This window comes from Chaetodon trifascialis, chromosome 17 (genome assembly GCF_039877785.1).
Source record: "Chaetodon trifascialis isolate fChaTrf1 chromosome 17, fChaTrf1.hap1, whole genome shotgun sequence".
Lineage (NCBI taxonomy): Eukaryota > Metazoa > Chordata > Actinopteri > Chaetodontiformes > Chaetodontidae > Chaetodon > Chaetodon trifascialis.
The window spans coordinates 14,845,708-14,864,158 of record NC_092072.1 but is presented as its reverse complement, the minus strand read 5'-3'; the positions used below and the strand labels follow the sequence as shown (position 1 = coordinate 14,864,158).

General features: G+C 43.8%; 2 protein-coding genes across 3 annotated transcripts; both read left to right on the top strand.

Annotated features, from left to right (window-relative positions):
- Nucleotides 1-2,137: 2,137 nt before the first annotated feature.
- On the top strand, nucleotides 2,138-4,663 carry LOC139345790 (homeobox protein Hox-A2a). Of its 2 annotated transcripts, XM_070984630.1 has the most exons (3): nucleotides 2,138-2,480; nucleotides 2,862-3,063; nucleotides 3,675-4,657. In XM_070984630.1, exons 2-3 carry the CDS (start codon nucleotides 2,973-2,975, stop codon nucleotides 4,397-4,399), a joined length of 816 nt encoding a protein of 271 aa, XP_070840731.1. In that variant the 5' UTR covers nucleotides 2,138-2,480; nucleotides 2,862-2,972; the 3' UTR covers nucleotides 4,400-4,657. The 2 variants fall into 2 exon arrangements, with proteins under 2 accessions (XP_070840731.1, XP_070840730.1); XM_070984629.1 differs by having other exon boundaries at nucleotides 2,138-3,063; nucleotides 3,675-4,663.
- A 3,966-nt stretch (nucleotides 4,664-8,629) lies between these two features.
- Nucleotides 8,630-10,074, top strand: hoxa1a (homeobox A1a). Its single transcript, XM_070984853.1, has 2 exons — nucleotides 8,630-9,242; nucleotides 9,695-10,074. Exons 1-2 carry the CDS (start codon nucleotides 8,636-8,638, stop codon nucleotides 10,072-10,074), a joined length of 987 nt encoding a protein of 328 aa, XP_070840954.1. The 5' UTR covers nucleotides 8,630-8,635.
- The last annotated feature ends 8,377 nt before the right edge of the window (nucleotides 10,075-18,451 follow it).

Sequence of the window (18,451 nt, the reverse complement as noted above, 5' to 3'; positions counted from 1 at the left end):
ATACACGCACACATGGAGCTAAAATGATATTTTCTAAACCGTTCATTTCTTTCAGGGAAAAAATGGCTTTTTAAAAAGCATGCTCAAAGATTTTTCTGCTTTTCTCATCAAATTATCAACACCTTTCTGTGGCATGTTTGCTTTTATTGTTTTGATATGCCTTTGTGCAACTGCAGTATTATTTGTTCTCACTGATTTTGCACCAAGAAATCATTTTTAGGGCCAATCTGATTGATATACGAGGGCATGAACATTAGTAGCCCTGACATATGGTTAGCAGGGAAACCTAGAACAATTGAACCATGGTGTGTCACAAAAAAAAAAAAAAGCTGATGCACAGAGTATTTCTGCATCCAACACACACACACACACACACACACACACACACACACACACACACACACACACACACACACACACACACACACACACACACAGCAAGGCGCTGATTTGACCCATATGCGCTATACACAGGTAGCACATAAATAACGTTTTAACTGAAACAGAAGATTTGTATTTCTTTCATTGCATTTCCATCCGTGGGAACGTGCTCTTAAATCAATCCTGCTGTAAAGACAAGTGTGTAGGACAGGCCGGGGTCCACTAAATGCCGCCACCCACTCCTTTCCTTGCACACAAAGACTGTGCGTAATTCCAAAAAAGCCATCCATCTCTTCCCCTAGCAACTCTGTCCTTCACCACAAGGTCTGATCCCCTCACAAAACCCGCATGTCGTCCAAAACGACAAATAAATGCCGTTGTATAAACTGCATTCACCATTCAAGGGTTTAATAAAAAGCCAGGTGGAGAAGCTGCTTCGCCCTACTCACCGTTGGCGCTTTACCTCCTCAAAGAAGGAAACGGTCGCATCTTGTGCTGCTGGATTCTTATTTATCTTTTAAAACATCCCTCCAGCGACAGCCCGGCTATAACTGCGAGCAGAAACTGGTTCTAATCTGAGTGGCCAGTGTTTCTCGCCGCTTCCTGGCTGCATTTGATCCGGGGGAGAGTTAGAAGCCTTAAATGTGTTGTGAGGGCACCGAGCTGTCAGACCTTTTGGCGAGTAAGATTGATCGCGCACAGGCTTCCAGGACTCTTTGTTTGGTATATAAGCAACAAACTGAGAGAGGCCTTCCACTTCTCTTCTTTCCTCTCTCTTACTCACCAAGCCATATTTATTTTTTTGGAATAAAAATACAACATGTACTGCTTGATGAAAAACATCCCAAATGTGGCTTTCACAGATTATTGTGGAAGGGCTATAAAACCACTGCAACACTGCGGGGACGAGCCATTCAATAACACTCCCATCTACATAATAACTCTGCAAATGGATTCGCTGTGAATGGTCGATTGTGAGCGTGTTGGTGTTTGCTTCAATGCAATTTCAGGTAGAAGTGGAACTGGAAATACAGTGAGAAGCCTTTGTGGCTACTGCCCTCCCAGTAAACCCTGCTCTAGCCTCGTGGTTTCCCACCTTTAAATATGAGCATAACATTTAAAAATAAGCTAACAATTATGACAGCTTTTGGCAATCGAATAAATGGACTATTAGCAATCCCAAAAGAAAGCGCGCGCTCGTGGCTATATTCACGCACATGGGCGCGCATGACCTCCTCGTAAAACCAACCTTTGGTGGAATAAACGAAAAACCGTTAATATCAGCTCTAATACCACATCTCCAGAGACCGCGTTAAAAGCTTATAATAAAACAATGTTTGTGAGCGTACATGCATGCGTGTGTACCTGTTTACAAGTTTATGTACCTTATCTGCAAATGTCAAACAGCTGTTTTGGGATGAAATGGTCTGGAGGTGTCATATCCGTCAATATTAACTTAATGGATGGGCTTTTTACTGCAACACATGTCAATGGATGCACTGCATATTTCATTATTATGCATCTTTGAGGAATCTGTTCTTGAGTCCACACACACTGAACAGACTGGATTGTTGGGGGTTTGCTTCTGTCGAAAAGTCTCAATATCAGTTTTTTGGGGGGTATGTTTTTTTTCTCACCTCTGAAGCCAGACTCTTGCCTATATGAATAGCTACTGGCGTGTGTGTGTGTGTGTGTGTGTGTGTGTGTGTGTGTGTGTGTGTGTGTGTGTGTGTGTGTGTGTGTGTGTGTGTGTGTGTGTGTGTGTGTGTGTGTGTGTGTGTGTGTGCGTGCGCGCGCGGTGGGGGCGTTCTCGACTGACATCCTCAAACAATACGAGAAAAGAGGAGTGCACGAATCCGCGCACCCTAGGCTGGGCTCCTTCCCTGTAATAGTGAGCGTCAGCCATTCTTAAAAAACACATTTTGTAGCTTAGTGGACTGGACTGGAGGGGCGAGAAGGAGGATAAACTGAGCGGACAAAGATGTAAATAAAAAACAGTCGTCCCCCAGCTGAGCGAGGCGTTCTTCATCCGAGTTTTTGGATCAATCAGGCAGACAGTGGCTTCTTTTGATTAAACCCCAAATTGTCATTGGGCAGAGGTAATCATGTGACAGGCAATTCGGTCCAATTTCAACCTTGTCTCCATGAATTCAATAGTTTAATAGTAGCTCGGTCCCCACACGGCCGTAATCAGTGAAATAGAAAAAAACACCACCAGGAGATTTTTTCTAATGATTTTTTTTCTTTCTCGTCCTCGCTGAGCCGCAACATTTATAAAAATACGCGTGCAAACTTTCCTCGGCTCTCAGGGAGCGGAGATGAATTACGAATTCGAGCGAGAGAGCGGTTTTATCAATAGTCAGCCGTCGCTTGCTGAGTGCCTGACATCTTTCCCCCCTGTCGCTGATTCATTTCAAAGTTCATCAATCAAGAGCTCGACGCTTTCACGCCCGACACTGATTCCTCCTCCCTTTGAGCAGACCATTCCCAGCCTGAATCCGGGCAGCCATCCGCGGCACGGCCGGCCCAGACACAGCCCCGACGGATGCAGCCCGCTGCCCACAGCCTCCCTACCCCCGGAGTACCCCTGGATGCGGGAGAAGAAAGCCTCCAAGAGGAACCACCTGCCGACCTCCACCGCTACCACCATCTCCAATGGACCCGTGTGCTTCTCCCCGAAAGGTGGGTCATTTTGAAACATTTGGCTGTGAAAGTGTTCACTTATCTGTTGCTAAAGCTGGAGCTCAGTGCTGAGGCCTTAAGAAAAAAAAAAAAAGAAGCTAGGGACGTTTTATTTTGATAGATTTATGGTTACTGTTTTGCTGTGATTGTGGATGAAGCAAGGGGGAAAAAAGTTAGAGTAAAGTTTGGTGATGTAAGATGATTTATTTCCCCCTAGCCGTAGCTGAGTTTTGATGTGTGACAGTAATGAAGAGTGATGGAGTGCCGTTGCCGAGGAGGGCAGCTGGAGCATTCATTAGTATCCCACACCAGCCTGGACCTCGCTGCTTTTACACTGCACTGTGTTTGCTTCACGCTCATGCTGGACGTTATTTCATGTGTAAAACAACCTAATGAGTATCTTTACGCTGTAATCATTTTTTGGATAAAGGGTTCAGGCTGCAGGCAATAAGCCTGGGTCATTGGCTCCAGCGGCCATTTTGCTGCATAGTATTATGAGCCACTCTCTGGTGGTTTGAGACAGCCATAACGTCAGATTCACGGGCAGCGGGGTTATGCAACTGTTGTGTCCTGTGTTTTAATCCCACGCTACCGTGCCGCTCATTTTCCAGGCTCGCCTGAGATTGTGGAGAGCGCCGGGGGAGGAGGAGGCTCCCGTCGGCTGAGGACAGCGTACACCAACACACAGCTGCTGGAGCTGGAGAAGGAGTTCCACTTCAACAAGTATCTGTGCCGCCCGAGGAGGGTGGAAATCGCGGCCCTGCTGGATCTGACCGAGAGGCAGGTCAAAGTCTGGTTCCAAAACCGGCGCATGAAGCACAAGCGGCAGACGCAGAGCAAGGAGAACCACAACGTGGAGGGGAAAGGGCCGGGCGCCGAGGACGGCATCCACAGCGACGAGGAGGACGAGGCCCCCCCGTACGAGCGGAGCGGGGCCCTGCTGGAGAGAGATACCTGCTCTTTTCAGAACAACTCTCTCAGCTCCACGCAGCAGCTCCACAATGGCGAGTCGGTGGGCTTTGCTGCTGCGCCGCTGAACAGCAATGACAAAAATCTGAAACATTTTCCCAACCCGTCACCCACTGTTCCGGGCTGCATGTCAACAATGGGCCCAGGCTCGGCATCTGGCCCGGACAATGGCGACAGTCCCCCGGCCCTGGATGTTTCTATACACGATTTTCAACCTTTCTCCTCGGATTCCTGCCTGCAGCTCTCCGACGCAGCCTCGCCGAGCTTGTCAGAGTCTCTGGACAGCCCCGTGGACATTTCTACGGACAGTTTCTATTTTTTCTCGGAGTCCTTAACTACAATCGACCTGCAGCATCTGAACTATTAACTGAAATCAATCACCATAACTTTTCAATTTTGGGACAATAAATATCAGGCTGCGATGGTATTAACTGATGTTATTTGTATATTCGGCACATTTATTCTGTTGATATTTGACTTGACGATTAATACAAGGTAAGGATGAAATTAAATCACTGAAATAGCTCTACTCAAACGTGACTTGTGATTACCATAACAAATCGATCCCTTGGAATGGAAATTATGAGTGTTTGTGAATAATTATACAATATTAGGCCTATGGAACCTGGTCATTTTTATTTTTGTATAGCTTCCAATGTCTTGGATATTTTTGTTAGAATACAATTAACTTGCTACAATCCCTTTCTCCTGGTGTTTTGAGTCGTTTCTTTTGCTTTGACTGTGTATTTTTTATCTTGAATTATTCATGTAGAAAATATGCAAAATAAAAGTAGGGCATAGAAAGATAGAGACCTTATGCAAATTTAACAACAGGTTGGTAATGAATATAAATAGTGCAGCCCGCGTTGAGCTGAGAAGGCACACACACGTTTGAATTTTCCTTTTATTGTAGAATTTCATTTCAACATTGCATACATATCTGTACAGCTTATATATTGTTTGAAATAGTTTATGAATAGAGGAAGTCTGTCTTTTTTATGAAATGAATGCGAAGGCAGCCATTTTTCTGATTTAAAACTTTGGCGATCAAACTTTTTTTTAATGTAAATTAACTTTTACATTTCTGCAAATGAGCAGTTAATTAACAATTATTATACCGCATAGCAACATTTGCTTTGCTGAAATTACTTTAGGTGTTTTTTCCCCTTTCCTTTCCTTTCCTTTTTTTTTTTTTTTTTAGTTACACATTAATGTTAGCACCATTTCATGCTGCCTGCAGAAACCCTAACGCTGATTATTTTTATTTTCACCTTCAAACTTCATACTTTGCAGAGCAAAAGCAAATACGCCTGCTCGAATCTTAGCATGACAGGGGCTCTTAACATTGTGTGCATGTTGCAGGCAAATGCCCGAGCCATGTTTGCCTTCAGGAGCTCATAAATCACTCCGTGGCATGAATGAGACGGACATTAAGGAGACCAATTGTGGCGTAATGTGCACAAATAAAACCCCACTTACATTTTCATACGGGACTCCCCAATTCCTGGGCTAAAAGGGGGCCGAGTCTCTGCATGCGTTTGGTAATAATTCATTTTTATAGCTTGTTTAAACACGGCTCTGGCTCGGCGACAGCGGCAGCATGCAGTAGCTGCCTGTTATGAGGCTGCACACTTCTGCCAGTGTGTTAAAAGTAGCACAAACTCAAAACAGACTACTTCTGGGTTAGATCCTTATTTATCAACCATACATTTACTAAAAATAGCTGTAGAGAGAGGTTCATTACGCAATATCTGGCTTACTTTAGCAAGGGAGTTGGTACGTTTTGGGGGGATTTTTCAGCATTATGGAGCAGTAGAAAGTCTTGGAGGTCAATATGGGGATTATGAATGGTCTTGCTCTATTGTATTGCACTTGAGTTGACTTATGGGAATCAGATATTAGCTCATTCACAGCTTGACTCAATAGGTTATTCCACCACAAGAGCTTTGTGTGTGGGGGGACAGCAAACACAACCACCGGTTGCGACGCCGGCCTGCCCGGATCGATTCAGAAACTCATCTCCACGCGCGAAATTCATAAGACCGAGAGTTCAGCGGCGGTTATCGAATAATCTGGAAGCCATAAGCAGCCCATCGACTGGCTGAACATTAGCCTACTGGTTAACTGGAGTGTGTGTGTGTTTAAGGAGGGGTGTAGCGGGGTAAAAGCGGGGGAGGGGCGGATACTCTACACTCCTACACTCCAGCACCCGGTGACTAACCGCGGGGCCAGTATAACCAAATCATTCCGAGACAGCGCGCCCTTTCTGCGCACACATGTGTTCACACAAAGAGCCAAGAAGGCTCCAAGGCCTGGCGAAGTTTCCACAGGCAGGCAAGCCAATGATCCACTGCGCCCACTCCTTACTGTTGCAGAGGAGGCTGAGGGGAGAGAGGAGGGGTCGAGGGGGTGGTATTGACCCCACTGCGCTTTTTTCACTGGTGGGAATTTCGCATCACAACTTCTCTGTCTTTATTATTACATGAGCTTGAAATGTATGAAAACTTTCAAGTATCAGATTTCAAAAGACGGCCATGTGTATTTTAGTGTGGCTACTCATATTTAATCCAACTTAGATCTAAACCTAAAGGCTGTGGAAGAAGTATTCAGATCCTTTACTTAATGAAAAGCAGCAGTCACACACTGTGCAAACGCTCAACATCAAAGAAGTCATATTTAAAATGTCACTTAAGTGGAAGCAGATAAGTATTAGCAATAAAATCAAAATATTAAAAATTAAAGCATAAAGCAACAGAATACACCCCCCCCACACACACACACACACACAAATCTGTGTTATATACTGCTGTATCACATATGACATCAGATCATTATTACTGATCAAATGCAAGCAGCATTTTCATCATGCAGCTGGTTGAGGTGGTGTTAAATTGTTCATATACTAATAGGTATCATTTCTAAAGTTATCAAATGTTGTCTGTGTAACATCTGAAAAGTAACTATAGCCATCAGATAAATGAAGCAGAGTAAAAGGTACACTATTCCTCTCTGAAATCAAGCGAGGTAGAGGTACACCTGATAGTTGTACATAACCACATAATTACTTTCCACCACCACATCTATCTATCTATCTATCTATCTATCTATCTATCTATCTATCTATCTATCTATCTATCTATCTATCTATCTATCTATCTATCTATCTATCTATCTATGGGAATACTGTCATCATACATTTCTTAACAAACTGTATGGAGCATTTTGGGTGTTGAACCACATACGGCCAACGGGGGCGCTAATCCCTCCATGTGATCCTCTCTTCCTTCCTCCTCCCTCCCCTTTCTTTTCCTTCCTCAGTGACAGGTTGGCCCTGCTCTCTGCTATCGCTATACCGCAGCTCTCCCACGCACACTCTCCCCGCTGCTCTGGCTGCTTTCCCTTTCTTCCCAGCGCAGCTTTCTGTGGCCATTAATTTCTCCAACAGCTTTATTTGATGAACTTAACAGGATAATCAGCCCACACTCGCACCTCGGGCTATATAGGCGCATTAGCTCCACGACGGGCCGCGCATTATCAGATCATTTGATCACTATACATGCATAATGAATACATGTGGGAGTGAAATCAGAGTAGATAGCAGACCCCCATGACCCTGGGAGAGAAAAAATTAATACCACATCATCTTAATGTTTAATATGTTGTCTTGTCGTTACGTCACCTGTGACCTCCTGGCAAGTACTGAAAAGCAGCCAAACATAATGCGACCCTGAATAGGGAACAAAGTTAGATTCAAAAAAGAAAGCCCTCTTAGACTGAACAGGAGTACTTTCTGCTTGTGTCAGGAGTGAAGCCTTCCTCCATCCTTATGTCACACTGTGACAATATTTGCTAAGCAAATCCCTCGCAGTGTTAAAGCGTGAAACACTCCGCATTGGAATGGGACACTGAGAGCCAACCATAGCCTGTGGCGGTGGCACAGACACACTACTCAGCTATCCATCCATCCCGCAGAGAATGACACTATTATTTGTGGGACATCACGGCTGTTATGCTTGAGAGAAGGCAGACACTCACGGAGGGCACACGCACAACCGCGCATGAGCACGAACACAAACATGCACGCACACCTATTCTCCTCTCTATTCCAAAAATACCGTACCTGAGGTCAGAGGGCTGGGTCGTCCTTGTGAAGAGGTTGCAAAGGGTAAACCGTTCATCTCTCCACGGACAGCAGAGTGCACAGCGGGGGCTAGAAGACGATGTGCTTGCCGTTCCCCGCTCTTCAAGCGACCCCGGAGCTGTCCACCGTCGTCTGCCTCCCAGCTCATTGTTTGCTCGGCCAATACATTAGTGGCGACGCGCGTCACCTTGATCGACGAGCGCCTGGAATTTAAATAGCCACTCAAACAACAATCTGTCACCGGCTAAGGGGATAAGGACAAGTACCTCACTGGCTGACCCGGGCCCACGTGACAGCGCCCGTTCATTGATATCGGTCAGTGCGCTCCCCCTTCTTCCACTGATAGGGACAGAGTATAGGTAAAGGTTGGCACGGTCACTCAGGGTACGAGGGGAGAGAGGAAGAGATCAGAGGGTGTCTGGTGAGCGGATGGTCCCTCGGCCCTGGTAAAACGATGCTACAATGAGCAGTTTCTTAGACTACTCTGTGATGAGCGGTGAAGGTGGCTCATGCTCTGTCAGGGCTTTCCACTCGGACCACGGGATTACAACTTTCCAGTCTTGTGCGGTCACTGTCAATAACTGCGGGGCGGATGACCGCTTCATGGCGAGCAGGGGTTCCCCTGACGGCATCCCTCACCAGACGGGGTCATACCAGTCTACTGCGAGCTCGCTGGGTCTCGCCTATGGGGCCCATCCGGCCTGCAGCTCCAGCTATGGACCCCAAACTTTCTGTTCTACATATAACCATTACGCGCTGAACCAGGAAGTAGACTCCACAGCGGGATTCCCCCAGTGCGGCCCGCTGATGTACTCGGGTAATATTTCTACCTCCATGGTCTCTCAGCATCGCCAAGGTTACAGCGCCGCCCCCCTGGGTCAGCTACAGTATGCCCACGCTGCCTACGGCAGCGGACACGAGCAAGCAACGCCCTTTCCTGGGTGCTCAAACCCGCTGTCACCACTGCACGCAGCTCACCTGGAGGCTTGTTGTTCACCTCTGTCTGAGGGTGCGTCTTCTGCACAGACCTTCGACTGGATGAAAGTCAAGAGAAACCCACCAAAAACAGGTGGGTGCTAAGTTGTAGCTGCAGCAAAGTGTAAGCACTCTGTCACTTATAAGTAATATCAACTGAGGTGATGTCAGTGTTTTTCTCTTTTCTGTGTGGGTTGTAAACACACTGACAGCCAAGTTTGGATTTTTACGCATTAAATTTGCTTGGTTGTACCATCAACCATAGTTTGTTATGCTCTTTTAGAGGAAAAGACTGAAGGCTGGGGGACACTCTTATTGTGTGAAGTATTAGAATGTAGTAGCAGTTGTTTTAGTGTTATTGTAAACCTGTGGCCTATGTATTACAGCATGTTAAAAATAGCTGACATGATTTGACTGCTGCGTAAAAGTTGCTTCTCGCTGCGTAAAAGTTGCTCCAGTTGTCTCATAACTCATGCGTGTTGTGAGAAAAGAACATGTTGGATAACTGTTCTGCAAATCCGCGGTGATTTGTTTCTCCGTTTGCAGGCAGGTCCGGGGAGTACGGTTTCGGGGGTCAGCCGAACACGGTCCGGACCAACTTCACCACCAAGCAGCTGACGGAGCTGGAAAAGGAGTTCCACTTCAACAAGTACCTGACCCGTGCACGGCGCGTCGAGATCGCGGCCGCGCTGCAGCTGAATGAGACTCAGGTGAAAATCTGGTTCCAGAACCGAAGGATGAAGCAGAAGAAGAGAGAGAAAGAAGGGTTGCTGCCGGCCAAAGCTGCATCCTCAGACCGGGGAGAGCGGATTCAAGAGAAAATGGACGATGCAGAGTCAGAGAAGTCTGTGTCAGCTCCCTCTACTCCATCTCCCACATCCTCCACGGTGTCTTCCACGGGGGCTGATCCTTACTCCTCCAACTAAAAACCAACTGCCTCTTTACCTCTTTGGGCCATAGGCGGCCTGTATATATCAAAGCTCATACACAGTGTATCAGAGTCAAAGTCCTGGTTGATGGATGACATTTAGGATGAGTTAATGCACTATTTGGGACTTTGGACAATAATGTGGACAATTTCTGAGTCATAGATATGTTTTATATGGTGTATTGTGTTCAGAAGAACGATGACATTGCTGTCCAAACAAACGCAGGCCATGATTTAAAAAAAATGTGTCCACTTTCTTTTGAAATCTGACATCAAACACGCCACGACTATGATGGTGCAAAAGTTATCCAGTATCTTCCTCACACCTGCTCCTGACCTGTGCTGCAGAATGTGCCAATGTAAAGTCACAAAGCTGCACACACAAACAAATACCTCAAATAATGCCAAAGATGCGCGTCATGGCCACGGCCAGGCTGCTTGCACTGGATGTCGTCAATTAGGCATCACACAATCAACGAGACGACCTCTTTATTAATCGTTATAGATTGCATTGTTATCGTACCTCCTTAATCCTTAATCACTGTCACCTCTGTGTTTGAGGCCTGTGTGTTTGTGTGTCGCGACTGTCTGAATGTCTATTGTGTGGGATTTGCATGATGCGTAATGCTTTCATGTATTAACAGCGGGGCGCTGAGTTTTATCAGTTGGGGAACCGGTCGTGTGTGGCCATGTGTGTTCCAGGCTTTTATCTGTTATCTATTTAATCCAGTGGAGCACATACAAAATGTTTTGTCCAGAGAGACGTTTACGGGTCAATCATGTGTATTAAAGTGCGTTTATCTCAAATATTCCTCTGTGTCATTGCTAAGGGGAAGTATTGGGAGAGACAGAATTAGACCTTTCAGACGTTTTTAAAGCAAATCTTCCACCCAAGACCGCCCATCAGACATTCATTTTAAGCTCTACCGACAGGAAAGGAAAGCGCTGTCCATTTTCCCATCATTTGAGAAGCCGCACGTGTCACTTTTACGTAGAGCAGAGTCTCTAAATGTATGCGGCCGTGCGCGCTCCCGTCCCTGGGGTAAAGAGTTATTGGCATTATAAAGGCATGTTTATCCACGGAGGATATGAGAGCGCGGACGTCAGCGTCATTTGTGATGACAACCTTATCGAGCTCTGGCCTCATTGAGGAGACAAAAAAAAGAAGCTCTATTGATTAAAACATCGAGGTTAGGCTATCGACAAGGATGGGGCTCCACTGGCCCTGTCAGCGTTAACTCCTCAGCTCCCCAAGTCACACGGAGGTGTCATCGTCCCCACCTGATGACACGATGAACAGTGAAAACTTGCAGCAGTGCATGTCACACAGTCAGCTCCACAACTTTGACTTACCGACAGATATTATTTTAAGCTTTGCTTTGATTTACGCCCGACTTGTAAATCTGTTCTTGAGGAATATTGAATTTTAAGCGAAAAGCTCTCATACTGTCTTCAAAGTCAATTTAGATTATAAGTGGAATAATATGCACTGGACTAAAAACTTGAAGTGTTGTTTCGTATTATTTCACATTTCAGGTTCAAGGTAGCCTCTATCCTCTGTCCAATTTCCAAACTAAAAAAAAAAAGGGGTTCCTGATTCTTTTGCTGTTTTGATTCCTGGTGTGCAGCCGGCGAGTCCATCTTACCATAAAAGGGCAAACACCGCCAAAAGAGCCATGATTAATGAGCGACGTTCACCTTTACCTTGGATCCACCTGCAGGAGCTGCTCTATTGGAGCTGTGGAGACCTGCTGAGGCTGCAGCGCAGGCTGCTCAGCCTAACTCAGCAACAGCAAGCATGGAAAAAGAGAGTAAGTCATGTAGCCGAACTCTGTTTTATTCATCTCACCTCCAGTATATTCTCTGTCGATACTGTCATGAATTGTTGTTTCTGGTGCTCTTCTACATTCAGGAGAGAGGATGTTCTGTGTGAAACGTGTGACAAGGCTGGTTTGGTAACTGCAGACGCCCTCATTTTGTTGTAAGAGGGGTTGTTTCGGTATAAATAGTGAATTATGTACACAGAGTTTTCGCTCAAGGCCCGTCTGTGTTAGTCAGGCCAACCTGAATGAGTCTGAGCAGGAAGAAAAAGAAAAGAAAAGAAAAGAAAGATTTATGTGCTCTATCTGTCTTACAAAGTATTTTGTTTTAACAAAACAATTACTCTATCCTTGATTTTCAGCAAGTGGTCGGTAATAATATCAATGAATGTTTATGTAATATCTATTTTTATTATTCTAATAGCAGATTGTTGGGAATTGCTAAGGCAAAAAGAAAAGTAGTTGGATGCCGTGCCCTTTTCTATCAGTATTTCTGCTTTTTGCTTAAACACACTTTAAATGATTATATGACAGGGCTACTGAGAAAGATTAGACCGATGAAAGTACGTGGATTAGATTTACATGCTGTACCCAAATTTAATTCTTTTGAATTGTAATGGTCTCACATTATTTTGATCAAAGGAATACACATTTTAAAATGCTTAAATTAGGCTGTTAAAAGTCAGATATATGGCCTAACTAAAAAAAAAAACATGTTATATTTTTAACAATTTATTTTACGGCGAGAACTCGTAAAAATGTTTTGGAAAAATTAGTTCTCATCAAAACTCACCAGAATATTACAGACTTTATATTTCTGGCTTTGTAAAATATTAATTTCACTGCCTGATCTGCAAATGTAAAAGTTTTAAAAAGTAATTCTGATTTTGTTTACGAGCCTCGATAAAATATTAATCAGCAGCCTAATTTATTTCACATTTTCACAGTGACTCTCAATCTGCACATCTGGCGTTTACCTGTTTTTGCTCCCAATTCCAAATTCACATCTGTGCAACAGGGACTGACAACACTTTGGCACACAGTTGCTCATTTGGCCCCAGTTTCCAATTGAATTAATTTTTTTTCGAGTAGGGGTCCAAATCTGACAAGATTTTCCACGTTGAATTAATTTAAATGCAGATTAAAAATGAAGTTCTATTAGAGAATAAAACGAAGAGGAAGAGCTATTTTTTGTTTCACATTTTAATCAGTTATTAGCTCATTTAGATCAAACAATTACACGTAAAATTAAAGCCCGTCACTTTGTTCCTGGAGACCCCCATAAACCGACCTCTTATGGGAAGTTTAAGATGGACGGTTCTCCCTCCAGGCCCCTGCGCGCTATGCAGGGGCCACAAAGAGAGCATTAGAAACGCAGCTGATCTTCAAAAGAGACCCTGGGGTCAATCCTCGGTCACAGTTTGAGTTTGTTGTCCCAGCACCACCCACATAAACAACAGTTTACAGACCACACCAGGCAAACAAGCAGCTCAACAATGCAGTCACAGTCCAGCTCCGACGGCCTGTTTGACCAAAACACATCCAGAGTCTTTGCTAAATGCTAAGAAGGACCTCAACAGGACGTTTTCAGTGGCCCGACCGCCAGAATCTGCCTGATGGTTCCCATTAGGGCCTTCAGATAAACACATGGACGATGACAGATGTTTGACGAAAACCATTAAGGCTTTGTGAAGGAGGAGAAGATGTTTAAAGCGTCTGACTTTAAGGGGGTGACACAGAAATTCGATGCAGAAGTCATTTGCGTGTCCTTGATGCGGCTTAATATGGACGTGCGCCCTGTGCCAACCAGACATTTGGGCCATGGAAATGATCGGAACACAACATGTGAAAAATGACTGTGACTTTGACAGTCAGATTAAATTATTGTGCTCTTAAAACAGCTACGGAAAGAATTTTTAGGCTAGTCCTTTGACAAACAGGCGAACAGTGAATCTCTAATTTAAAGTTATTAACGTGGATGATAATTTTAAAACATGTTGGGAAAATAAAGACTGAAAATTCTGATTCAGAAACTTCAAATACTAACCTAAAATACCAATGATGCAAGTAGGTTATACTTCATACAACAATCAAATGGAGATTCGAGATGAAACAGGAATATAGTTTAAAATAATATTTAACAAAGGTGATTTCCAGCATACAATTACAAGAATAAGTCTCATTTACAAACATGCATTTTTAAATATCAGCATGTGAATAGTAAAAAACTGTTTTGGTTAAAAAAAAAAGGGATGATTTTTGAATTTATGATGTTTTTGCTATGATTTTGAATTCTTTATGTTCTTCTGCATTTTTTGTGCAAATGTGAGGTCATGGAAGTATTTAAAAATATATAACATCAATTACTAAGGAATGAGACTCTCCAAAATTTCAAAGCACATTTATTACACATCAGATCCTCCAGGCCTATATTTTCTCATGTTTACATTTTTCTTGTCCACATTTGTAGTTTTGATGGGCTTCTCTCACAGCGCTAAATTATTCAAGATATCGATAATGTCTTAATTATAATGGAGTATTTATATTTTGGAGGATGCCAGGGACAATTTCACCTCCCAAACTATTTTATCTGAGCCTGAATCCTTGCTGTGAAGGACTCTGTCTTCACAGGGTGCTGCAATAGTTGACTGCGGCTAAAAAACAAAGACTCTGCTTTACTGACATAAAACACTCTTTTTCTGCAGCAGCAAACAGTGGACAGACACAGATGCAGAGCTGACAACAAGACTCATAGGCCTTCACCTGAGAGTGGACAGGTATTTACTGCAAAACCACACACACACACGCACGCACGCACACACACACACACACACACACGCACACACACAGAAATCCAATCACAAAATAGTTTTACTTGTTCATGAACAAATGCAAATACAGGTGCTCGAGGATATGAAGATCAGGGACAGGTTTACGCATGCACGCATAGCCGGCAAGACACACACACACACACTCACACTCACACACACACACACACACACACACACACACACACACACACACAGAGCAGAGAGTGAGACAGAGAAAATACGTTTAAAAAAATGTTAGCGTCGAACTGATGCCTCTCCCTCACAATTCTCACCTTGTTGATTTCATTTTCTCATTTTTCTTAGAGGCTTAAATGTATTAGTGTGTGTGTGTGTGTGTGTGTGTGTGTGTGTGTGTGTGTGTGTGCGCGTGCACCAAAAGACATTGAAGAGGACCATAAAGTCCTCAGAGTATTACCTAAAAAGAGAAGGAAGCAAATGAGAACTCTTCTGTAAAAGAAATAAATCCAGAGGCCCGGGTCGTTGTGCCACCTATGGAAAATACCCATTTGGCACTGCCATCAAACCTCATTGACCAAAGCTTTTGAGGTTCAGCATCATTTCTCCATTATAATAGAGAAATCCTCTGTGTCCTAAACATTATGCAAGTGAGAGGTTCAGGGATGTGATCACAATATACTCAGTGAGTCCTGGAGGCCTCTGCAGTGACACCTGCACTGATCAGACTGTGCTCTTACACATATGATGTCTTTGTGGTCAGCAATGGTCCTCTCAGACACTTTCTGCTCAGACAGAAAGTGCTGGAAGCCCGGAGAGACAGAGAGAGTCAGACAGACAGAAGTCACTCATCAGGGTAGTCGAGGTATTGGCACGTCTGTGCTCATTGACCACTCCCCTGTTGTGATTGGCAGCCAAAATGAATTCCTCCATCGACAGATGTGCATCTCCATGTGCGATAAGGGGAAGGAGCCGATAGAGGGATTGACAGTATGATGGAGGAAGAGAAGGAGGGGAAAGAGAGGAGAGATGACATCATGTGGTTAGTGGCTGTTTGTCGTGCATATGCGTGTGATCAAACAGTGAGTGAAGCAGTAAAGAGTGTGGTGGTGTTTAGTGCGAGGAAAGGCAGAGATTAGGTGGTAGGTTAGAGGCTGACTTTACATCCACAGCAGAACTCACCTCAAAGAGCTGTCTGCAGGTTTCTTTGAGCTCCGTTTGTCTGCTGAAGCAGTCCCACTTGGCCAAATGGAGTGACACAAAGACATGTGCACAGACGAGAGCAGTCAGGGCGCCTTAGCAGGTCTGAGGCCCAGAGGAGGAGAGAGGACTGGGAGAAGGGCAGCGGTCTATCCATCACACATGTCCTGACCTCAGCTTGACCCCAGCGTAGCAGCCAATGAGGCGCCCACACAACCTAAAGAAAGCCCCCCACCACACACATACACACACACACACACAGACACAGACACCCACACATGCACTTTTCTGCCCTCGCACACATGCATGCACGTACGCACGTATGTACGCATGCGCACACACACAAGAGATCGGATGACACTGAGAGGAGTCTGGTTGTGCTTTGTTGGCCATTGTTGCCTCCCAGAATGCTTTGCTTTTTACATGACTAATGTGAGTACCAACACCTGACAGACAGGCTGTTCATCCCGTCTCTCTCTCTCTCTCTCTCTCTCTCTCTCTCTCTCACACACACACACACACACACACACACACACACACACACACACACACACACACACACACACACACACACACACTAGGTTTTCATCACTTTTGGGGACATTCCATAGACTTGCATTCATTTCCTGGAGACTTACCTTAACCATAACCATGACCACTACTTGAAATGTCACACCCTAACCCTTGTGTGTGTGTAATGTCACAAATCACACTCATGTAGGCCGGGCTCTTTAAAACTGGATTTTAAATGAGCACAGAGAAAATTTCCACTTTCAGCAAATGAATGTGAAAACTAGAGTCAAGCTCTGCACATGCATCATTCTGCAGAGTGAAGGTCAAACATTCAACTGTAGGAACAAGAAGAAAAACATGTTTTTGATTGGAGGGGGACTTTAACATTAAGCAGAAAGGAGGATAATTAGATAAAGAGAAGAGGAAAAGTTGCAGACAGATTTTTGGGCTTTTGAGTCTGTGCTATTTGGATTGTAGAACAAAACGGTCACAACTCAATACTGAAATTGTTCAAAAGTGAAGTACTTCTATGTTTGATCCATGTTTTATTTACATGTGGGCTCTTTCAAGGCTTTTTTTTTTTTTAAAAAAAGCACAAGGTGTGTTTTCCAATTCCAGTTCAGTTTTCCATCAGTATATCTGGGCACAATTCAACTTTAAAATAAATGTCCATACAAATAAGACCCTTATAACACCATTTACAAATAAATGTCTACATTCTACTATTAATTGCAAATACATGGTTCTGAGCAGATGCATCACAACAATATGAGGGCAATTTATCTGCAAATTCAGATGATTTAATGTCTTACCAGATATCAAAAATAATTTCATTTTATACTTACAGCAGTTAATCTATACAATCTCCTCTTTGACAGCTGAATATAATTTTAGGACAATCAACGTAAGCTCTTCTGCATAGTAATGGCTGACATCACCTGCCGTGTACCATATATCACAGTGATTGGCAAGTCACTTAAAAAATATAAGTTATTACATATTTCTCATTGAAAACTTAATTACTCATTACACAACATCAAAAATGATTAGTTACATTATTTAATACATTACTTTTGTAATGCTCAGCAGCACACCTCCATCAAAGGCCCCTTTACGTAACTTCTTAGTCATGTCACATACTGTATTCTGCATTTAACAGGTGTAGAGACAGAAAACTAGACATGGTAGTTTTACAAGCAGACAGGCAAATGTTAGGAGGTTTTCACTGGCCAGCAATTGCCAACTTTATCTTATCTTGGTGAGGTGTCATCCTCAAATGAAGACTAACCAACAGAATGCATGTTAAGTAATTGGTGGCTATGTGACTGAAAATTTATATCCTGGTATTTTGTTTGTTTGTGATGGTCCGACATCACAGAATCACAAAAATAAAAGGGATACTCCATTCCAAACATGCTTCTACCTCTTTTAATCCTATTAACAATGAAAGGCAACACATCTTATGAAGAAGAAATTATATAAAAAAAGGATGGATGTGTTTATTGGCTCCAAATAGGGATGAAAATTAAGTATAAGCCTACGTGTGTTCTGGAAGGAGTAACCTGCCTCACGATGTCGGTTAATTAATGTAATGTGATTCATTCTCAGTTAGACAAGGGGGAGCGTTAGGCATCCCAACAGCATTTATTCGGCCAAAGCAGCACAGCAGAGGGAGATTTCCTGTAACAACAAAACCAGCTGAGCTTGTGTTGCAGCATGAAGTGTGAAGATAACGTTAGCTCTAGCTGTGCCAGATGACACAAAAAGTTGCATGAAAAAACATGTTCCTGCATCCAACCAACTACTCCGATTACTTAAGTGCCTACAAATGAGGTTTAACGTTCACACAGATTCTCTTGACTGACCCTGAGTATCAAACACAGCAATATTGATCCAGCATGTGGGTACACAGTAGGTGCTGCTAACCACATTAGCCGCAGAACGTGCTAATGCCAAATGCAACAGGCTAACCAGCAAAATAAACAGTAAAGGAACATAAAAAAGTCAAAACTCAATCAATCCATCCTTGAGCTTCATCCTGCTTTGTATTGGCACT

What these genes read in the sequence shown, in the direction of transcription:
- hoxa1a (XM_070984853.1), top strand. Translation starts at nt 8,636, where the DNA reads ATGAGCAGTTTCTTAGACTACTCTGTGATGAGCGGTGAAGGTGGCTCA. An exon ending in GAGAAACCCACCAAAAACAG is followed by an intron (nt 9,243 to 9,694) that starts GTGGGTGCTAAG and finishes CTCCGTTTGCAG; the next exon opens with GCAGGTCCGGGGAGTACGGT.
- LOC139345790 (XM_070984629.1), top strand. Translation starts at nt 2,700, where the DNA reads ATGAATTACGAATTCGAGCGAGAGAGCGGTTTTATCAATAGTCAGCCG. An exon ending in CGTGTGCTTCTCCCCGAAAG is followed by an intron (nt 3,064 to 3,674) that starts GTGGGTCATTTT and finishes CTCATTTTCCAG; the next exon opens with GCTCGCCTGAGATTGTGGAG.